Source organism: Convolutriloba macropyga, chromosome 6 (assembly GCF_964194025.1).
Source record: "Convolutriloba macropyga chromosome 6, txConMacr16.3, whole genome shotgun sequence".
Lineage (NCBI taxonomy): Eukaryota > Metazoa > Xenacoelomorpha > Acoela > Convolutidae > Convolutriloba > Convolutriloba macropyga.
In genome coordinates this window covers 58973159-58990799 of record NC_134473.1, presented here as the reverse complement: position 1 = coordinate 58990799, position 17641 = coordinate 58973159, and the positions used below count along the sequence as shown (strand labels likewise).

The 17641-nt window shown below is 36.0% G+C and overlaps 1 protein-coding gene across 2 annotated transcripts in view; it reads left to right on the top strand.

The window, feature by feature from the left end:
- Nucleotides 1-17641, top strand: part of LOC142341808 (uncharacterized) — a 175067-nt gene that overhangs the window by 130531 nt on the left and 26895 nt on the right. The window contains exons 6-15 of one of the 2 annotated variants that reach the window (XM_075393048.1): nucleotides 957-1099; nucleotides 1503-1649; nucleotides 5825-6013; nucleotides 6954-7148; nucleotides 9621-9842; nucleotides 10426-10542; nucleotides 11144-11200; nucleotides 11277-11887; nucleotides 15594-15967; nucleotides 16451-16735. In XM_075393048.1, coding sequence (XP_075249163.1) covers nucleotides 957-1099; nucleotides 1503-1649; nucleotides 5825-6013; nucleotides 6954-7148; nucleotides 9621-9842; nucleotides 10426-10542; nucleotides 11144-11200; nucleotides 11277-11887; nucleotides 15594-15967; nucleotides 16451-16735 — 2340 coding nt within the window. The remainder of the gene's footprint in view (nucleotides 1-956; nucleotides 1100-1502; nucleotides 1650-5824; nucleotides 6014-6953; nucleotides 7149-9620; nucleotides 9843-10425; nucleotides 10543-11143; nucleotides 11201-11276; nucleotides 11888-15593; nucleotides 15968-16450; nucleotides 16736-17641) is intronic. The other variant, XM_075393049.1, reaches the window with a different exon arrangement.

Here is a 17641-nt window from a genome sequence, read left to right as displayed (position 1 = left end):
TGGTCAAGCAGCTCTCTTGGAACCTTACCAGTCTCTAAGTATGCGATTCAGCAAAACTGTTTCGAGAACACAATTTCAGGGTATGAAGGGGCGGGGCGGTTCTTAGTCTCAGAAGTTTGAACCCCTCCTCAGTCACCCCACCAATCCCCCAACTTCGTTTTTCACTAACTTTGCTTCCCGTGTTCAACTTCGCTACATTGGCAATAAATCGCCAAACAATAATACTGTTTTGAATTTTTATTAATTCAGTGCCTCTGAAGGCCGTGAACTGAGAGAAGCCGCCATTGGCAACGTGGTAGAAATTTTTAGCTTGTTGTTCAATGTCGATTTTTTTCAAGCAAAGCTTTACTGTAGTGGGCCAAGTTTCATCTCTCTGTGGAAAAAAGCCCGAATTAGGTCTTTCAGAGAAAAGCAGAGCGGAACCGAACTGACTAAAAAAAATTACAATCTTAAATTTGTTCATCTTTGAAACAAAAAATTGAGGACTGAGATTTTGCAGCTACCGGAAAAGTTTTTATTAAAGCCCTATCATACCAGAGCTTCAAAATTTGACATTTCTGAACAGGTATCAATTTTTTTAGAACAATGGGGGGGGGGGGTGAAAATAACGGATAAAGCTGATTGTTGCAAGACTGCAGCTCAAAGAAGTGGGTTTTGCTGAGTTGACAAATAATATTAGAGGGGGGGTTCTTAAGGGACCAGCAAAAAGTTACCTATTTTATTTTGAACAGCAAAACCATTGTTTCAGTAAGAATTGATAGCTTCAAAATTTTTTGTATTTCGTATAAAGTTTTTTTTTGGTATTTCGTCCTCTTGAAGGAGATGCCAAAATTATTACAAACTTTTCTGAGGTCCGTCTAATCTATTAAGCAACGTTTTTGATGTCCATTTGAATAAATTAAGTCTTTACCAGATTATGAATTAAAGTTTGCCATCCATGTTTCTTTGTTGTTCAGGTGTTCTTGCCCTGAAGGATGGACTGGACAGTACTGCGAAAAGGATGTGGACGAGTGCTCTCTGGATGTCCCTGAGCCCATGTGTCTCAATGGAGCCACCTGTGAAAACATGCCAGGAGGTTATAAATGCCAGTGCATGACAGGTGGGTGTGATAAATTAATTAGCCAAACATGATAGTCAGAATATTACCACAAGGTTGATCGCCCTTGAGATTAACATCGAGAGTTAGTAAAATAACACCGAGAGAACAATATCTACCGAGTGATAATGATTTAATCAACTCTGAAGTTGCATAAATTACAACACACTGCAGCTGATTAGACTATATTTTGCCCGCCAATCTTTTCATAGCATCAGTGGTGAGAAAAGTGACAGAAAATAATGCTCTAATCTCAGAGCAAAGTTTCGCAGATGTTTCAGACTTTATTGAATTTATCGCGAGAAAGGAAGTTATTTCATCGATAAGATTCGAAAATGTTATTGCAACGAGAGTGGTGGCTATGGTCTCAAACAACAGATCCTGAAAAAATCTTTTGTTATTGCAGGTTATGATGGTGAATTGTGTCAAATTGACGAGGACGAGTGTATTGGGGAACCCTGTATGCACGGAGCCACTTGTGTAGACGAGGGACCAATGAAGTACAGATGTGAATGTCCTAGAGATGAAGAGACTGGAATCGATATCTATTTTGGTAAATTGATATTTCCAATTATCAGTCTATTACGATCAGTGGGCTATTAGCAGCCTTTACTTTGATAACTTGCGAGAAAATTTTTAAAAATTCAACACGTGCTCATTTTGCCAATTTTTTAGTCAGGTTTTTGTAACCAACGTTTAAAGTAGTTATATTTGTCATTTTGGTCACTTTATTGCGATTTATCCTTGTAATCGTTTTCCCTGGCCAATTTGATGTCTGGGATAGCCTTCATGAATGAAATTTTAAGTTTTGGAGTATTTCCAGCAGTTTAGAATGGTCGCATTTAATTGAGCGTCCTACTTAGAGAAATTTTACAATACGAGTCAAACATTGCTTTGTCGCGTAATTAAAGGCAATTTGATAAAGAACTCGAGTGTCGTGATAATTTTTTTTATTTAAACCACTGGTCCTTATTTTAGGCTAGTTTTTTGCCTCCCTGATCGCAATAAAATCTATATCCGAAAAATGTTATCGGAGAGCAATCCGTAGACGTGTACTTTTCGAAAATTAAAGGCTTTCAAGAGTTTAATCATCAGTCAATTATATTAACAACACAAAAGATTACCTTTAGCACTTATAAAGTTTACATTTTACTGCACAATTTGTGTGACGTACATGCTGTCCTCTTCAACATATGTTATTAATTCTGGTCATAACACTGGGTTTTGATATCTGGAGGCGTTATCTAACTTCAATATTTGAATTGCGATCAAAGAAAAAATGCTTAAAATGTTTGAAAAATGTTTTATTTGCCAAATATACCAATATCTTATACAAATTTTCGTCAATTGAAGAGCAAATCTTTTCAGTTTTTTCTCTAATTGAGTACTGTTACGTGTGTGTCCTGCTAGTTCGTTGTATAATTGGGACAGTAGTGTTAGTGATGTTTATTGTCAGATTGTTTTAATTTTCACGTCTCTGTTGACATAAAATATCGTGATACCTTAATTTTTTTTAATAAATAAAGTCCTTTATAGTGTTGTTCTAATGAGTAGTCGAGCCTTCTTTATTATGAGAAATGTATTTCTGAAATCTATTGGTGAACACAAGTGAATTCAATCGATGATGTTGCCAAATGTTTGTAATATCAAGGTATCTTTTTTATTCTCCGGTCCCCTCCTTTCTGTCGCCGTTGATTCACATGGGTTAAAAGCTTTAAATTCATCACCTACGCAAGTTTCGTTGTTGTTATTGTAGTGTGATTCTTATTTTGCAATACAAATTAAGAAAGTTTTTGAGGTCGTTGATTTCTTTATATATACTTGATTTCTTGATGAAAAACTTGCGACGTAATATAATAGCTATTGCAAAGTGTTTGTTATTATTTCAAAAGGCCATTCGAAAGGGCCATTATAGGGAAGTGAAGCAAGAGATCTCCTAATTTGGCTTTAATTCTCCGAAATATATTTTAATTGATTCTCAGAAATAATTCTAATGTTTTATTTTTTGTTTCTTGCAATGCTATTTCAGTATTTTATTGTACCAGTTTTTCCCTTTATTTGAAAAAGACGCTCTAGTTATTGAATGTGCTGGCACAAACCACTGCAATTGGTAAAAAAAGTAGCAATTTTTGGTCTATTTGCACGTATTTATGTTTTTAAGTTTTTCGTTTCTCTCACTGATTGCTTTGTAGAGCTTGCTTTATTTCATAAGTATATAAAAACGTTTTGGCTGCTGAGCTTGTTTGTTTCTCGGATCTCGATTGCCTCCAGAAGTCTGCAGCTTGTTGAGTTCCGTTTCTGTGAACTTTTTGTCGATTTGTAGCTCAAGTTGTCTTTCTTCGTTTTCGATTTCGCTATTAGCACTATTCCTATTAAGTTGGAATTCTTTCCTGTTTAACCTGTTTTGTGATCCCCAATATAGATTTTCTTTTCCAGCTTACAGAGGGAACAGCTAACAGGGATCGGGATGGTACATGGGCTTGGATTGGGATGTCGAGCAATTCATATTTGTTCAAGTTGCGGATTCTTAGACCATTTTGTGTGCCTTATCTTGGTATTAGTTATCGATGTGCAGAAAAACTGAAGCCTTGCCGTAAATTATCTGAATCCTCGCACTCGTCAGTTTGGTGTTCCTGTCCATTTTTCCGATGTTGTACCAATGGTATTTTTTGGTATCCTTTTACAGGTTGTCAAATGATCTTAAGATCTCCAAAACGTCATTGGAAGGAATATTGCACCTTAGGCAGTAAATAATTTTGAGAGAACCAAGACAATAACGCAGTATCGCTAACAAGCATTGGCGATCATTAATGTGATCAAGGCGTTCCAACAGTGCTGCTATTTTCTGCGATCGGTTTCGCAAACATGAGACATGTTCGGGAGTGCCAACCAAGTACTTCAAGTGCCAACCAAGCACTTCAAGTGCCAACCAAGCACCAACCAATTACTTGAAGTTCCTCCGGTTTGTATAGCTGGATGGATTTATATACTCTAGAAATTCAGAGGGTGACCAACCCTCACGCTTCTCCTCTTTTTTATAAAAATAGACTTCTTTTTGGGCTTTACCTACATAGGATTTGCGGCGTTCGGTCCTACAACGCCTTCGTCGAGATACCAATTATTTTGCAGCAGTTTTGGCACCATTGCGTTCATTGATTGGTTGTTTGGCCAGAGTTAATGCAAATAAAGGTCCTAGTGGGTCTTCTTGCTGCAATCCAGTGCTGCTAGTGAGGATTTTATCACGAGAACTAAGTGACTCAGCCTTGAGTAACCGAAGAATCTAAAAGCCGCTATTCCGAGCATGAATTTGGTGACTGCATTCGGAAGACAGCTCCTTTTAACGGAGTTGAAAGCAATATGAAAATCTTTGTGTAATTCATGCCATTTTAGGAGAGGAAGCAGTCTTTTTAAATTCGTTTTTTCATAGAATGAATGATAGCCTCAGCACCGCCTGTAATTGAGACTCCTGACTGTTAGGGTTCGAACAACTCCCAACTATTTTGTCTCCTGGACCGGACATTTTGCAGGCATTCTCCTTAGAACTTCTGCGACTGTAATGGCGTGGACGCCACTTTTGTTTTTCTCTAATGCTGTCAAAGAACAACTACACTAAGTCCTGGATTTAAATTACACGCTTCGTTAAAAAATTGCGGAAGATTGATCTTGCGCTGCACATTGATCTGCGTGGAGCAAATGCTCGACATGCTTCTTACTGGGAGCGCCAGCGCAGTGTTTGGAGAAAGCCTACAACTGATCAGAGACAGTCTTTTCACTAAATTGATGAGATGATTAGAACAATTCTCGTGTTGCTGTTTACAATTCATATTCGTTAGGATGTTTTTCCAATGATGTGTTGTTTTATTGGCTCCGTTTGCACTGTCATCTATAACCATAATTTTAAGTCAACAATTCAGACAATTTCAGTTTTAAGTCGGATAGTAAAGTAAACCAAAAGTCTAAAAATTGATGATTGATAACATTCAAATGAAATGTTTTAGTTCTATATGGAATATATGAAAAAGGAATGGGCGTAAAAATTTTTTTAAAAAATGTTAAAATGAAATATTCATGCTGGATATGCCTAGTATTTATACGCCTTGTGTTTATACTTTCGTCTAGTATTTATACACATTAATGCTTTTGTTTAGTATAAGTTATAGATTGCCTAGTATTTTTTGCCTGGTATTTATACATCATCGCTTTCGTCTAGTATAATTTAAACGAATGCCTATGTGTTTATACATATTTATTTATTACGAATCACTGGCGTCCGTTAATTTGGAGAAGAACAAAAAGAAATTCCATATCTGTATTTTCATAACATCAAAATATGAAAAAAAAAACAAGGTTTCTTCGCATAATACGTTTTTAAATTTATGTTTTTGTATCATTGACTCTTTCTGTTTTGAGATGTTACTTGGCACGAATTGTTAATTTGCACGATCCGTTTCGGGCATTCTGTCTTTTATGTTGCCATAACATAACATGCCTTTACGGCTGTCCTTAAATTACAAATATTTTTGTGAGTAAGTATCCTCAACAGATTTCTTTTGAAATAGGGTATTTCTGATAACGTCTGGTCTGTGGAAAACTCCGTAAAATTTTGTAAGAAACTGAAAAAATTTCAGAAAACTGAAAGTTTTCTCTGAAAAACTTCTTGTGAAAAACTTTTGTGGCTCGCATAGAGCATCACAGCTACTCGTGTATGTCATTAGCATTGGTATGTAGGAATCAATTGTGAACTGCCCAACCCCTGTTGGAACAACGTGACCCACAGGTCAATGTGTGAACACCACGGAAGGTGTTACCCCTCTGAAGACTTCCAGAGCTACACGTGCAACTGTTTCAACACTGGCTACAAGGGAGACCACTGCGAGATAGACGTGAACGAATGCGAGGAATACTCTCGTGCCAAAAGTTAGTAGAGAGAGATAGTCGAACAGCTTTTGCAACATAACGGGTTTTAAAAATTTCGTCGTAAGTCTTGATGTGTATTGCAAATAGTTTGGATGGTATTGCTTTACCCTGCATGGTTATTAAAGTTTCGGATCTTTTAGGTTTGGTTCTTCCCCAAGCTTATTTGGTGCACATTATTTCAACCCCCACGTGCTCGTACTATATTATCACTTGATGATTTAATGTAATGTCACGTGTTTTATATTTGGGGGTGGGGCAATAACGGAAAAGATCCAAAATTCCTGTACCAGTTATTGATTGTACCGTCTGGTCAACATCTTAAAAATAGTTCACACTGATTAATGAAGTCGTAAATGAGTGAGTATTTAACATAATACTGATAGCTTTTTAAAATTGGTGTTAAGAAACTAGCCAAGATTACTTCAAGTTTTTAATCGTATTTGTAGCTTATAGTACACTCGTTGATTCAGTGGCAAATTGAAATCAAGTCTATTGCTGTTGATTGAAATCATGTTGTGACTTGATACTGTTTATTGTTAACCTATTTTAATGAACAATTTTGTTCAACTAGTGTTTAGCATTAAAAGTCCAGAAAGGTAAGTATTGTGATTATGTCTGCTTATTAAAATGAGGGAAACTGTAATCTGAAGATACCAAACTATAATATGAAGATCATGTGAATAGAATGCAAGATCTACAATGAGAATCTGCATTGAATTTTTTGCAACAAAGGAATTAGAATTTGTGCAATTTATAGCTTTTTGCGAACTTGAGGTCAAATCAAGTGTAATGTTCCGTGAAATATCGTATGGCATAGTCAATGCTCTTTAATTGCAATATCTTGTCCAAATGAGCTCTAAGGGTTCCGTGAAATATCGGATGGCATGATCATAACTTTTTAATGGCAGCTGACGTTTGTATGAATTGGAACTTTCTCTAGACTTCTACAGACCCCAGTCGAGAGACTATTTCTACGATAAGTTTGATCTCGATTACTCGGATAACACTCTCACTTGGTTCAACTCCACTCTCGCCTGGCAGGCCCTCTGTCTTGATTGGGGACAATACCCCGAAGACACTGCGAGCCTGCTAGTCTTATGTCGAGACGCTCTCAAACATAACGAGACGCTCAATCGTAAGTTTCCTCTGTTGGCTAAATGCCCGCCCGCCCAACGCGACTGGCTAAACGAATGAACAATTTCTTACGCTACAGGAAAAAGCTTTGTCAAGTCAATTAGACGTACAACTACCCCCTCTCCCCCCCCCCCCCCACTTATTTCCCCAAATCGAATGTTCTTCGATTCCTTGCTTGTTTAGTCCTTCTTTAGTGGTTTTTCAATCGTTTTACATAACTGTAGTATATATGCACATATTAATTTACAGTTGCAGTTTCAATTAATTGTGCGTTGCTTTGTAATCAGAGTGACAAAAGGAGAGCGGATAATTTTTTTTCACGGTTTGTTCAAACTTTTCATTGACGTCAGGGGTAAATAAGTTGTACGTGTCTGAGTTTTATATACTGCTTGATTGATAATTAACTGATTAATGACTGGCCTTTATAATCGAATACTTATAACTGATTTTAAGTTGAGCTTTTGATTTGGCTTTTGAGTCGGTGATTTGAATTTTCAGTACAGAAGGTGCTCAAACCAAGTACAATAAAAGCTGAGATCTGGGTCTATAAAAAGCAATAAAAATTTAGTATTGGACGTAAATAAATTGTTTGGGTTGAGCAACTTCTGTTTATATGATGCGATATCTTCTGAAAGATACATGAAAAATTTGTTTACTTTATATTAATTCGCATAATTAATTCCCAACATCCACATGATTGAATGAATTATCTGTAAGTAGCGTTTCGCATTAAAGGATAATCGATAATTTCAGGCGAAATTACTTGATGAACAGGTAATGTTAAATTTAAATGCGACGATGAATTATAAGGGATATATTATTGAAGATTCGTAGGTAGTGCTTCAAATTTGACTATCAGAGGAAGTCTTAATTGTACCAACCCTCCAAAAATTATGTGCGGGTTATGAACTTTATGCCAAAGACTTTTTTTGCCTCAAAATGTTTTTTGAGTTCAAAGAGCGGGAAATAGCTGAAAAGACATTTTCAATTTTATGAAAATTGAGGATTACATTGTTCAATTATTTCACATTCTACGCCACCAGGTGGCTTAGTTTTGTCTTTGTACATGTGTAGGTTATGGTGTTCGTTTAAAATTAGTTTTGTCAAGAATAAACAGAAATTGTGATTTTCTTTACATCAAAAATATATAAAAAAAACAAAAACTCTAAAATCAAGTTTTTCTGCAAATATTTTAAAGCCCGATTAAAATTTTTCTTTATGATTTTGGAATTTCATAGGGACATCCTTAAAATCAGTCTGCGCAATCCACTCCACAAAATAAAAATGAGGCGCATTTTAGCTGTGCTAAAAAATGGCAACTTTTGAAAAAACTGACGAAATTAATCTTTATCGATAACATTTATCTTTAATGGTAAATGCGTGAGTCAAATTTGTTGATAACCGAAAATTTATTTTTGCCATGATTACTGCAAGATATTGATTCTATCAGGTTACTTTCGGTTTTGTCCTGCCTTTTTCTTGATTCTCTTGATAATAGTTTATTGAAATTAAAACTTACAATCTGAATCTGCAGATTTTTTTACGGAGGTACAAGAGGTTTATCTTTTACTGTAGGTTTTCCAAAATCGGTTTTTGATTCATTTTTTCTGAATAAAATTGTATGAAATAATCAATTTTTAATACTAAAGAAACTAAGAAATATAAAACTAAAGAAAAAAAGGAACAGAAAAAAGGAGCTAGCAGTTACAGCCTGCTAAAGGTATTTTTATTTCCAAGTGACGCTACTTTACCCGCTTAGTGTGCGGAAATTATTATGAACCGTGGTTTCAGATTAATTTCATTTGCTGAAGTGGTCGGCTAAAAATTTTGTTGATTAATTTTGGATGTTGGCCATTTGGCGGCCCACGCTTTCCAATAGATACTACTTGGAAATTTGATAATTTCTCTACGCGCTGATTTTGGTTGTTTATCGCGTGTTTCGTGAATTGAAGATGAGTTGACATTGATTCTGCCGCCAAGAACTGTTTAGAAAGATTGAGATCGGCCAGCAGTTTGAAAATAAAACGGAAACTTTCCATCAGCACCATTTGAAGGGTTATGTGTTTTTTTTGCAATTCAAATAGTTTGAATTGTATTGTGGCGCTGTCTTTTTGTTATAAGATCTGTTCACACATTTTCATGATTTTTGAAGTCAAATTGGAGTAGTGATTTTGCCACGCCGAAACAGGTGGAGCGAAAAAGCGAGTGGTTTTGCGGCGTGAAATTTTTTTGCTCTAATTTCGAAGTAGTGAGAAAACGGTGTTTGAACAAAAATTCGCTTTCTCGGTAGTGGTTTTTTGTTCACATGCGGCAATTTCGCTTTGATTTTTACTGTTTTTTGGATTTTTTGATGGTTCGGATTTTTTTCTTAATGGTTTTCCCAATCCATTCATAGTTGATTCTAGACCATGTGGATGTTGGGAATTAATTGAGATTTGTCTCAATGCAATTCTTGCTCACTGTCTCTATTTAGAATGCGTGTCGGACGGGCATGAATGCATTAACACAGATGGATCATGGCACTGCAAGTGTCGAGGCCTTATCGGAGGGTGGTATTGCACTCATTTTTTTGACATCTGTGACCCCGAGGATGACCCTTGCAAAAATGGAGCCAAGTGTATCAACAAACGTGACTTTTTCAACACTGGCGACGAACGAGACAAGACGGAGCTGGCTAAATGCGAGTGCAAACCTGGTTCGTATATTAACAAAAGAACGGTCCAAAATTGCTGCTTTGATTGGTTGATACAGAAAACTAAAAATATTGCAGGAAGTAAGGATTTGTAAGTTCTGTTATTACATACGCTCTTCTGTTCAGTTGGCTCTATATAGCACTGTGAACGAAAGCAGAATGTAATTTGGCGGAAATCAGAACGTTTTTAACTTAATTTTTTTTACTGGAAAAGCCTACATGACAGAAGTCGCAAATGAAACGTTAGATCGTGTAGATCCCAAGGCGCAGTTACTAGAATTAATAAGCTTCACATGAAATGCGTTAAAACTTAAATAAAGGAGGATCATTTAAGGCCTTGATCCGAGCCTCTTGTATTGAGATCTTGGCGTCTTATTTCGGCTCCCCGCTTATTGGTTGAGACAAATCAATTGAATTATAAATCTTGGTTTTGCTCAGTCATCGGTATTTAAAGGAGAGTTGGTATTGTCAACATTATTTTACTCACAAGATCCAATGTTATCCTTTTACTCACAAGACAATGGAGAAATTGTCACTTAAAAAAAACTTGTTAATGACCAAGGTCTGCAGCTTTTTATCTGTTTAGGTTTCAATGGGACTTACTGTGAGCAGGATCTGAGCTGTAACACCAAACTGTGTGACATGGGAGAAGATTGCATTGAGCATGACGTCACCGGTTTCGCCTCCTGTATCTGTCCGCCTGGTTAGTTCTACATTTTAATCAAAGTAGTAATAGTGGCAACAACTAAGTGGTAGCCTGTAAATAAGGGAGAAATCTGAAACAAGCGTAGGCCATTCCAATTTACAACCAAGTTGATTGTGAACCATTGAAAATACTGGCCATTCTCCATAACACCATGCCTATCCATAAGTTATGAAAAATTTCTTAACCGAACACTGCTAGATCACCTTTAAGCAATCACCGTAAAAACCGCGAACCGGCTTTTTTCTGAATCGTTTGTCTTTTTGGCATTAAATATTTTGGCATTAAATTTAACTAAAATAGGCCGAGGAAAAAGTATCTTTTATTGGTTTGGTTTGCTTTTTATGTAGCCGATAATTGTGGGCCTCTGAAAATGTAAAATTGTCGAAAAGGGACAATCAGTTTATACTGCGGTGTAGAAAAAAGCAGTACCAAATTGTTGACAATCACTAATTGAGTTTTACCATGTTGATTGAGTAAAAAACCGTGTATTCGGGACCGGCAGTTCATGTAGTGCAAGTCAGCTCAGCAATCGATCTAGTTCTAGATGCCTAAAACTGACGGTAAATTTTTTATGTTGTTAACGTTACTTGTGTTTTAGGAAAGAAGTGCGGAAACAGAGCGATACAACCCAACAATTTCAACAGTTGTGACAAAAGTAAGGCACCTTTTTAAGACTTTGAGACGTTTTTGTACTATTCAAAAGCTTTTACGTTTTTATTGTTTCATTTCAGGACCTTGCAAAAATAACGGAACGTGCTACAATGGTGTGAACGAGTTTTTTTGTGAGTGCGCTGCTGGGTTCCAGGGTAAAACTTGTGAAGAAGAAGTAAACGAATGTGATCTGACTTACGATTTCGAGTCGGACGATGGAACCAGTTACGAGAAATCACCCCCTTGTGTAAACGGTGGAAAATGTATAGATAGATACGATAGCTTCGAGTGTAAATGTCCATACGGGTACACTGGGTTACATTGTGAAAGTTTGATTGATCCTTGTAATTTTGTACTGACAATGACATACAAAAGACCACGTCATGTTTCGCCTTGTGTAAGCCAAACGACAGAAAAATGCTATTCGGAATTTAGAAATGGATCATTTTCCGTTCAGTGTCTATGCAAAGAAGGATTCCACGGCAATCGATGTCAACATGTGAACAATCCCTGCTTGAATAAACAAATTGTTTACGATGACACAGGTCGTGTGGTTGATATGGGTGAACGTTATCAGAATTTATGTTCAAATGGAGGTGTTTGTGTTCCTGTGTGGAATGATTTTGGAAAAGATTTTCGTTTGGATTATGAATGTCAATGCCCTGTCGGATTCAACGGGTCTCAATGTGAGGTAAGATCGAAGGGATCTGTTATCTGGTCTTGGCGGGTAGAGATGTTTGTCCCAAACCTCCAAATTTATTTGAGGGTTTGGAACGTTATACCAGCCCTACTCTTTTTATAGCTGCGAAGCTGTAAGCTGAGCGTAGCTATATTGCGGTGCTCTTGGTTTTTTTTTTGTTTCGTCGTCTGACGCTTCATTTTCGTTTTACATTTGTTCTAGAACATTCTGTCTCGTCACTGCTTAAATGGCTTTTTCGCGCTTGATTTCACGCTTTCTGCGTGACCTAAATTGCGGTTATTCAGAAACAGAATCTGTTCCTAAAACAAAGTTGATTGTAAGAAAACAGATTGTATGGTCCGACAGCCGAGTGATTAAGGCGACTGGATGTTAATCCGGAGATCGCCGGTTCGAGACGCGACAGGGAAAAGTTTTTTGCACCCAAAAACAACCTCCTTTGAAATAAACTTGTAAGTTTTATAGGCGGCGGCGATAACTATTATCAACTCACTTCTGTATGTTTTTCCATCTGTATTTTACGGCACGCAAGTCTATTTCGCAGCTATTCCGGCAATTTGCCGGCTATGTTTAAGTCAATTTGTGATAAATTAAGTCAAAATTTGAAATTGTTATCGATATTCCTCATCGGTTTTTTTAATTATAAAATCGAGTTGCTGAATTCTTTGAACCAACTGTTTCGGTTATATTTCCTGAATTTTGGGAAATTAGGCATTTGTATTTCTAAAAATTGACATCAAATATGCTCATTTGGCCCATTTTGACCGGTAGTGCAGACATAAACTGCTAAGACAATCTCCGTTTGCTGAGATAAGGGCTTTTGTTACCTCGGGTTCCTAAGAAAGTGTTCTGAAACAAACATTTTAGCAGTCTTTCGCTAATTTAAATTGGTGTTTATATGAATGCATAATTTACCTTCGATATATTGAAATTTGCGATTGCCAAAAAATGTCAGAAAAAATTATTCGAACAGCTGCGTTATTTTTAAATCCACAGAGCGACATCAAGGCCGATTTCGGTCTCATCGTTGTTTTTTTTTGCAATTAAAATTGATTGGTTTGTATTTTGGGTCTGTCGTTTTAGAAAAAAATTTTTCATCCCAAACACAGGCAAGTTGGTTTTCCTTAAAGTTTCAATTACTAAGAGGTCATATTTATGTCCAAATGGGGTCCAATGAATACATTTTGCGTTTTCTGAAAAAAGCTCACTGTTCTTTTGGCTCCGGCAAATTCTTTTCGTAAATTTTAAATGATGTCCGCCGGCTCATGATTTTTATAGCTCTGACAAATTGTTTTTGTGACTTTGTAATGATCTCCGCCATTATTTGATTTTCAGCAGCTCTTGGTTTTTATGGCTCCGAAAAATTGTTTTCGTAATTTTTTAATGATCTCCGCCAGCGTTTGATTTCTGCCAGCATTTCATGCTTTTTATTTTATCACTGTGTCTAATTAACCAGATGTCTAGACTAATTCGGCATCTAAGGAGTGATTAGAGAAACTATTTAATTGTTTCATTAGATACTTGATGGTTTTTCATCCAAAATTCTTCATCAGTTTTTAGTATATATTCAATTTGTGGTGAAAATTAGACTTTTGAAATCAATTGGACACTTCTGTTGTGTTAATCGACAATCATCAATACAAGATATATTTTGGTATAGTTGTAGAATTTTGTGATTCAATATATGGGGCGCTGTACTTTTTTGAAAAATTTTTTGGCCTTTTTTTACAGACCAGAATGATTTCAACTAAGCTCATTTATTGGTGGGTCAAAATTACGTGCAAGTGAAAGACGATGAACATACTTGGTGGCTGCAGTCAAAAGCTGATGCCTATTAGTTTCAACGCTTTTTGCATGAAACTGAAATTTTGTTCTTGTGTTCGTTTTTTTTACTTTGTAGTCTTTTAACGTCTCACTAATGACAGGTCCAGCTGGCCTCCTAGGCAGTTACATGTCAATCTATTTACTGTGATTCAGTTGAAGAGCTTATAGTTGTTATGAATTGGTTTTTCAAAAATTGTTTTAGAAAATTGTTTTTAAGTTTGGCACTTTTAATCGTGTTTTTTCACCTTTTAGCATGATCACATCAAAGAGAGGTCTCATTATCTTACAAATGACTCAGAATGTAGTCTGCAAGCCTCTTTTATCAATTACATAATGGTGTTCTGGTGTTTATACTGCTAGTTTTCATATGTTTTTTTAGTTTTCCGACACTTTCGAACTTGAGGTTCTTTTTTGATGTCTCAGTCGATTATCACATTTATGGCACGTTAATGTCAGGTTACAAATTGCAGTAGTGGTGGTGAAAGAAAGGGCAATTGATTATCAATATTTTTAGTCAATCGATTATGATTTTTAAGGCTTTGACACCGTTTTCTTGCAAAGTTGAATTGACTTTTTTAATTCTTGCTTCTATTTACTCTTTTGTAGTCGTATGACATTCTGGATAATAGAAGGTATCAATGGTTTCGTTTGAAAGTATAAATAAAGCCATTGATTGTTTTCAGTTGATAGCTAATGGTTTTAATGACTTCGAGTTCAATTGTTTAAAATATATAAAAATGTTTTATAACTTTGCCCCCTTTTTGTTTTTTCTATGCATGTTGATTACTCACTATTAATACAGGTCCCATATCTTTTCTGATGAAATTCAAATCAATTGTTTGTTTAGTTTTGATCCCTTTGTTGAAGTTAGATAGACATTGAGTTTTGGTCGTAATTAATGCTTAATGGAAGGTATTATTGACCCGCTTATGAGTTAATTTTTAATAAGTATAGTTGTTGAGATTAAAACGATTTTTTTTTAAAATTGATACCCCAATTATTTTCGAACAATCTTAACTTTCTTTCTCTTCTTCAGTTGGTAAACATTCAAGTCAAAACGTGGTTGAGCGGGGTCGGAACATTATGTGCGAACGCACATTTCCGAGCCTCCTTGTCCTGAATTTAGGATTGAACTTTATTTTCTTTTTCTTGAAAAAAGTAGAATTTCATTTCGTTCTTTGTTTGGAATTTTAATTGTGCCTTCATTAACTTACCTTCTGTAAATCTTAAAAAAATTCAATTGATAGATTTGCGACTTAGGTGCGAGAAAATTGTAGGTTAATCAATTTAAAAACTGAAACAGACGTTTTGAATAGAATTTAAACTTCGAAATTTCAAATTACTGATAAAAATAAACCAATTGATACCTTATATATTTGTGTCTATGAATAAGTGTTGTATTCCGCAGATCAAAGCTTAATGTTTTCATAGTTTCGTCATATAATTCAAAGATTATTGATCACAATACTTGAGTTTCAACTTTAACGTGCTTTCCGAAAAAGAAAGTGATTTAATGTTTTTTATCTGACCTTACCTTCCCTGTCCATTTGCATTGTTCGCCTTTGAACTCAAGGGTAGTTATATTGTTTAATTCATATAATCAGAAGCATAAAATGATGAAAGTGAAAAATGTTCTGGATTAAAAATATTCTGCCGCGATTAAAAGAATATTGGGGTTCAAAAATTTTCTTTCTAACGTTAGCGCCTGGTAATAATTTACATGTCAATTAAAACCTCATGTTCTGGCAGCTTTTTGCCAAAATTTTCATAAAATGTGTATGTAGACCTGAAAAGAATCGCTTCTTTTTAATTATACTTGCAAAGTTTCCAAACATTCTGCAATGACTCAAGAGCAATAAATAGGACCTTATTCTAGAATCGAGTGGACACCTGCTCCAGGGACAAGTGCAACAATCGAGGAAACTGCTCTTTATCAGATGGGAAAGTTCATTGTCTTTGCGACAAGAACTTCACAGGGTCTTATTGCTCGAAACTGAAAGTGTCCAAACCTAGTTTCTTCAATTGTGCGAGGTATGAAAAGCTGCATTTTGGTGCACCGGTGTGCAAAAATGGAGGCAAATGTGTGGATAAACCCGCCAGTTATATGGGTACCGGTTTTGGTTTTGACTGCGAGTGTCCGAAAGCGTTTCGAGGAGAATTTTGCGATGAACGAGTCGAAGACTTCTGTGATGTTGATGGCAGGAATCCTTGTGTGTTTGGAAAATGTGTCAATGGTGTTCACGGTTACAGGTAAATCTCAAAAGCACTATTTGTACTTTTCGAATGTCTCTTCAGTCTATTAGGGTCTTTCCATTAGGCCACGACCTGCTTGGTGTTTATATAATGAACCCCCCCTCCCACCCTAATACCATAAGACGCGTTTTTATAGGATAACCGTTCGTGTTAAATATGTATTTTCCGTTATAATTAAAATTCCGACTAAGCTTCTCAGTTATTTGACTGGACTTTAGAAATCAGTAGAAAAAAACCTGAAAAAGGACAATTTAGTTCTTGGCCGTTAACACTGCGGAAATTATCGTTACTTTCTTCGAAACAGCAACGGTCTAAAGTAATGTCCATATCGGAGTTTCTTTTCACTTAGTTTCGCATTTGAATAAAGTAGTTAAATGCTCTGCAGATCCGTTTTTGAAGCTATTTACTTTATCAACACATTCACGTTAACTCTGCCGAAAGTAGTAGTGGAACCGTTTGTAATTTCAAATTGGTTTACAGGTGTGATTGCATTGACGGGTTTTCTGGGAAGAACTGTGACATCGAATCCTCCAGATGTTCGCATGAGACTGGCGCCAAATGTCCAGAACTCGCAGACTATTACGTCACGGAATCGCTCTACGCGTGCATGAGTCTGGTGCCTCCTTTGAGTCCAGAGTGTGTCATGAACATATCTGCACCCAGCGTGTCAGCTGATTTCGAGTACTGCACTGAAGATTGTGGAATGTGTACTCGGGATGTGTTAAGAGCGCGCTGCATCTGTCGGGGAGACAAAACTGGCGAACAGTAAGTTTCTGTTTTGATGAGATCCATTCATCGGTTGGGAACCCTGGATGACTTAGATTGCAGAAAAATGGTTCTCCTAATTGAATGGCTGTCCAATAATCTCCAAACGATAATCTCAATTATAGCCTTTCTATTTTCAAATATTTCAAAGTCTAGTGAATTCTGGAAAAGAATGGTATCATATACAAGCTTGTTAAATGTAGGCTTCAGATAGATAAAGAATTTTTACAGGCACAAGTTCATAATCATACCGTTAATGAAACCAAAATATGTTCAGGTTAACATTTAATTTTCCATCAGTTATAAATTTATAAGTTGAACGTAGGTGTGCTTGTTGTTTTGGTTTTTTTTTACAATTCATAACAATTCAATTATATTGGGCCACTGACTTCTATAAGAGTTGCTCAAACATAACACATGCATTTCAAGAGGTTAGTTTGGAATCGGTATAAACCGCTGAAACCCAAGGAAATTGCGCAAATCTTCAAAGCACTACTGGTCTTAATTATGCACGATGCTTCTAGCGTGTTCACATGTTTGTTTGCCTTGTGGTTTTTCTCGACGAATATCAATGATTGATTGAATTTAATTAATACTAACTCGGTTTTTTTTATCATTTACGCTATTATGCCAGTGCAAATTTGAACTCCATACGCTTCCAGAAACTATATTGTGAAGATCAATTTTTAAATGTTTTCTTTTAAACATGTAAATTATTCATATTATAAGCCTAAGGTTAGATATTTACATGCATTCAAATGTTAAATAAATTAATCAGTATTGTTAATAATATAATAATCTTACAATTGTGGCTGTTCGTTCTTATAAGTAAAATTAGGGATTGAAGGCTCCTATTTGTCTATTAATGGGTACTTTCTTGGGCTGATCGAGCAAAAATTCGGTTAA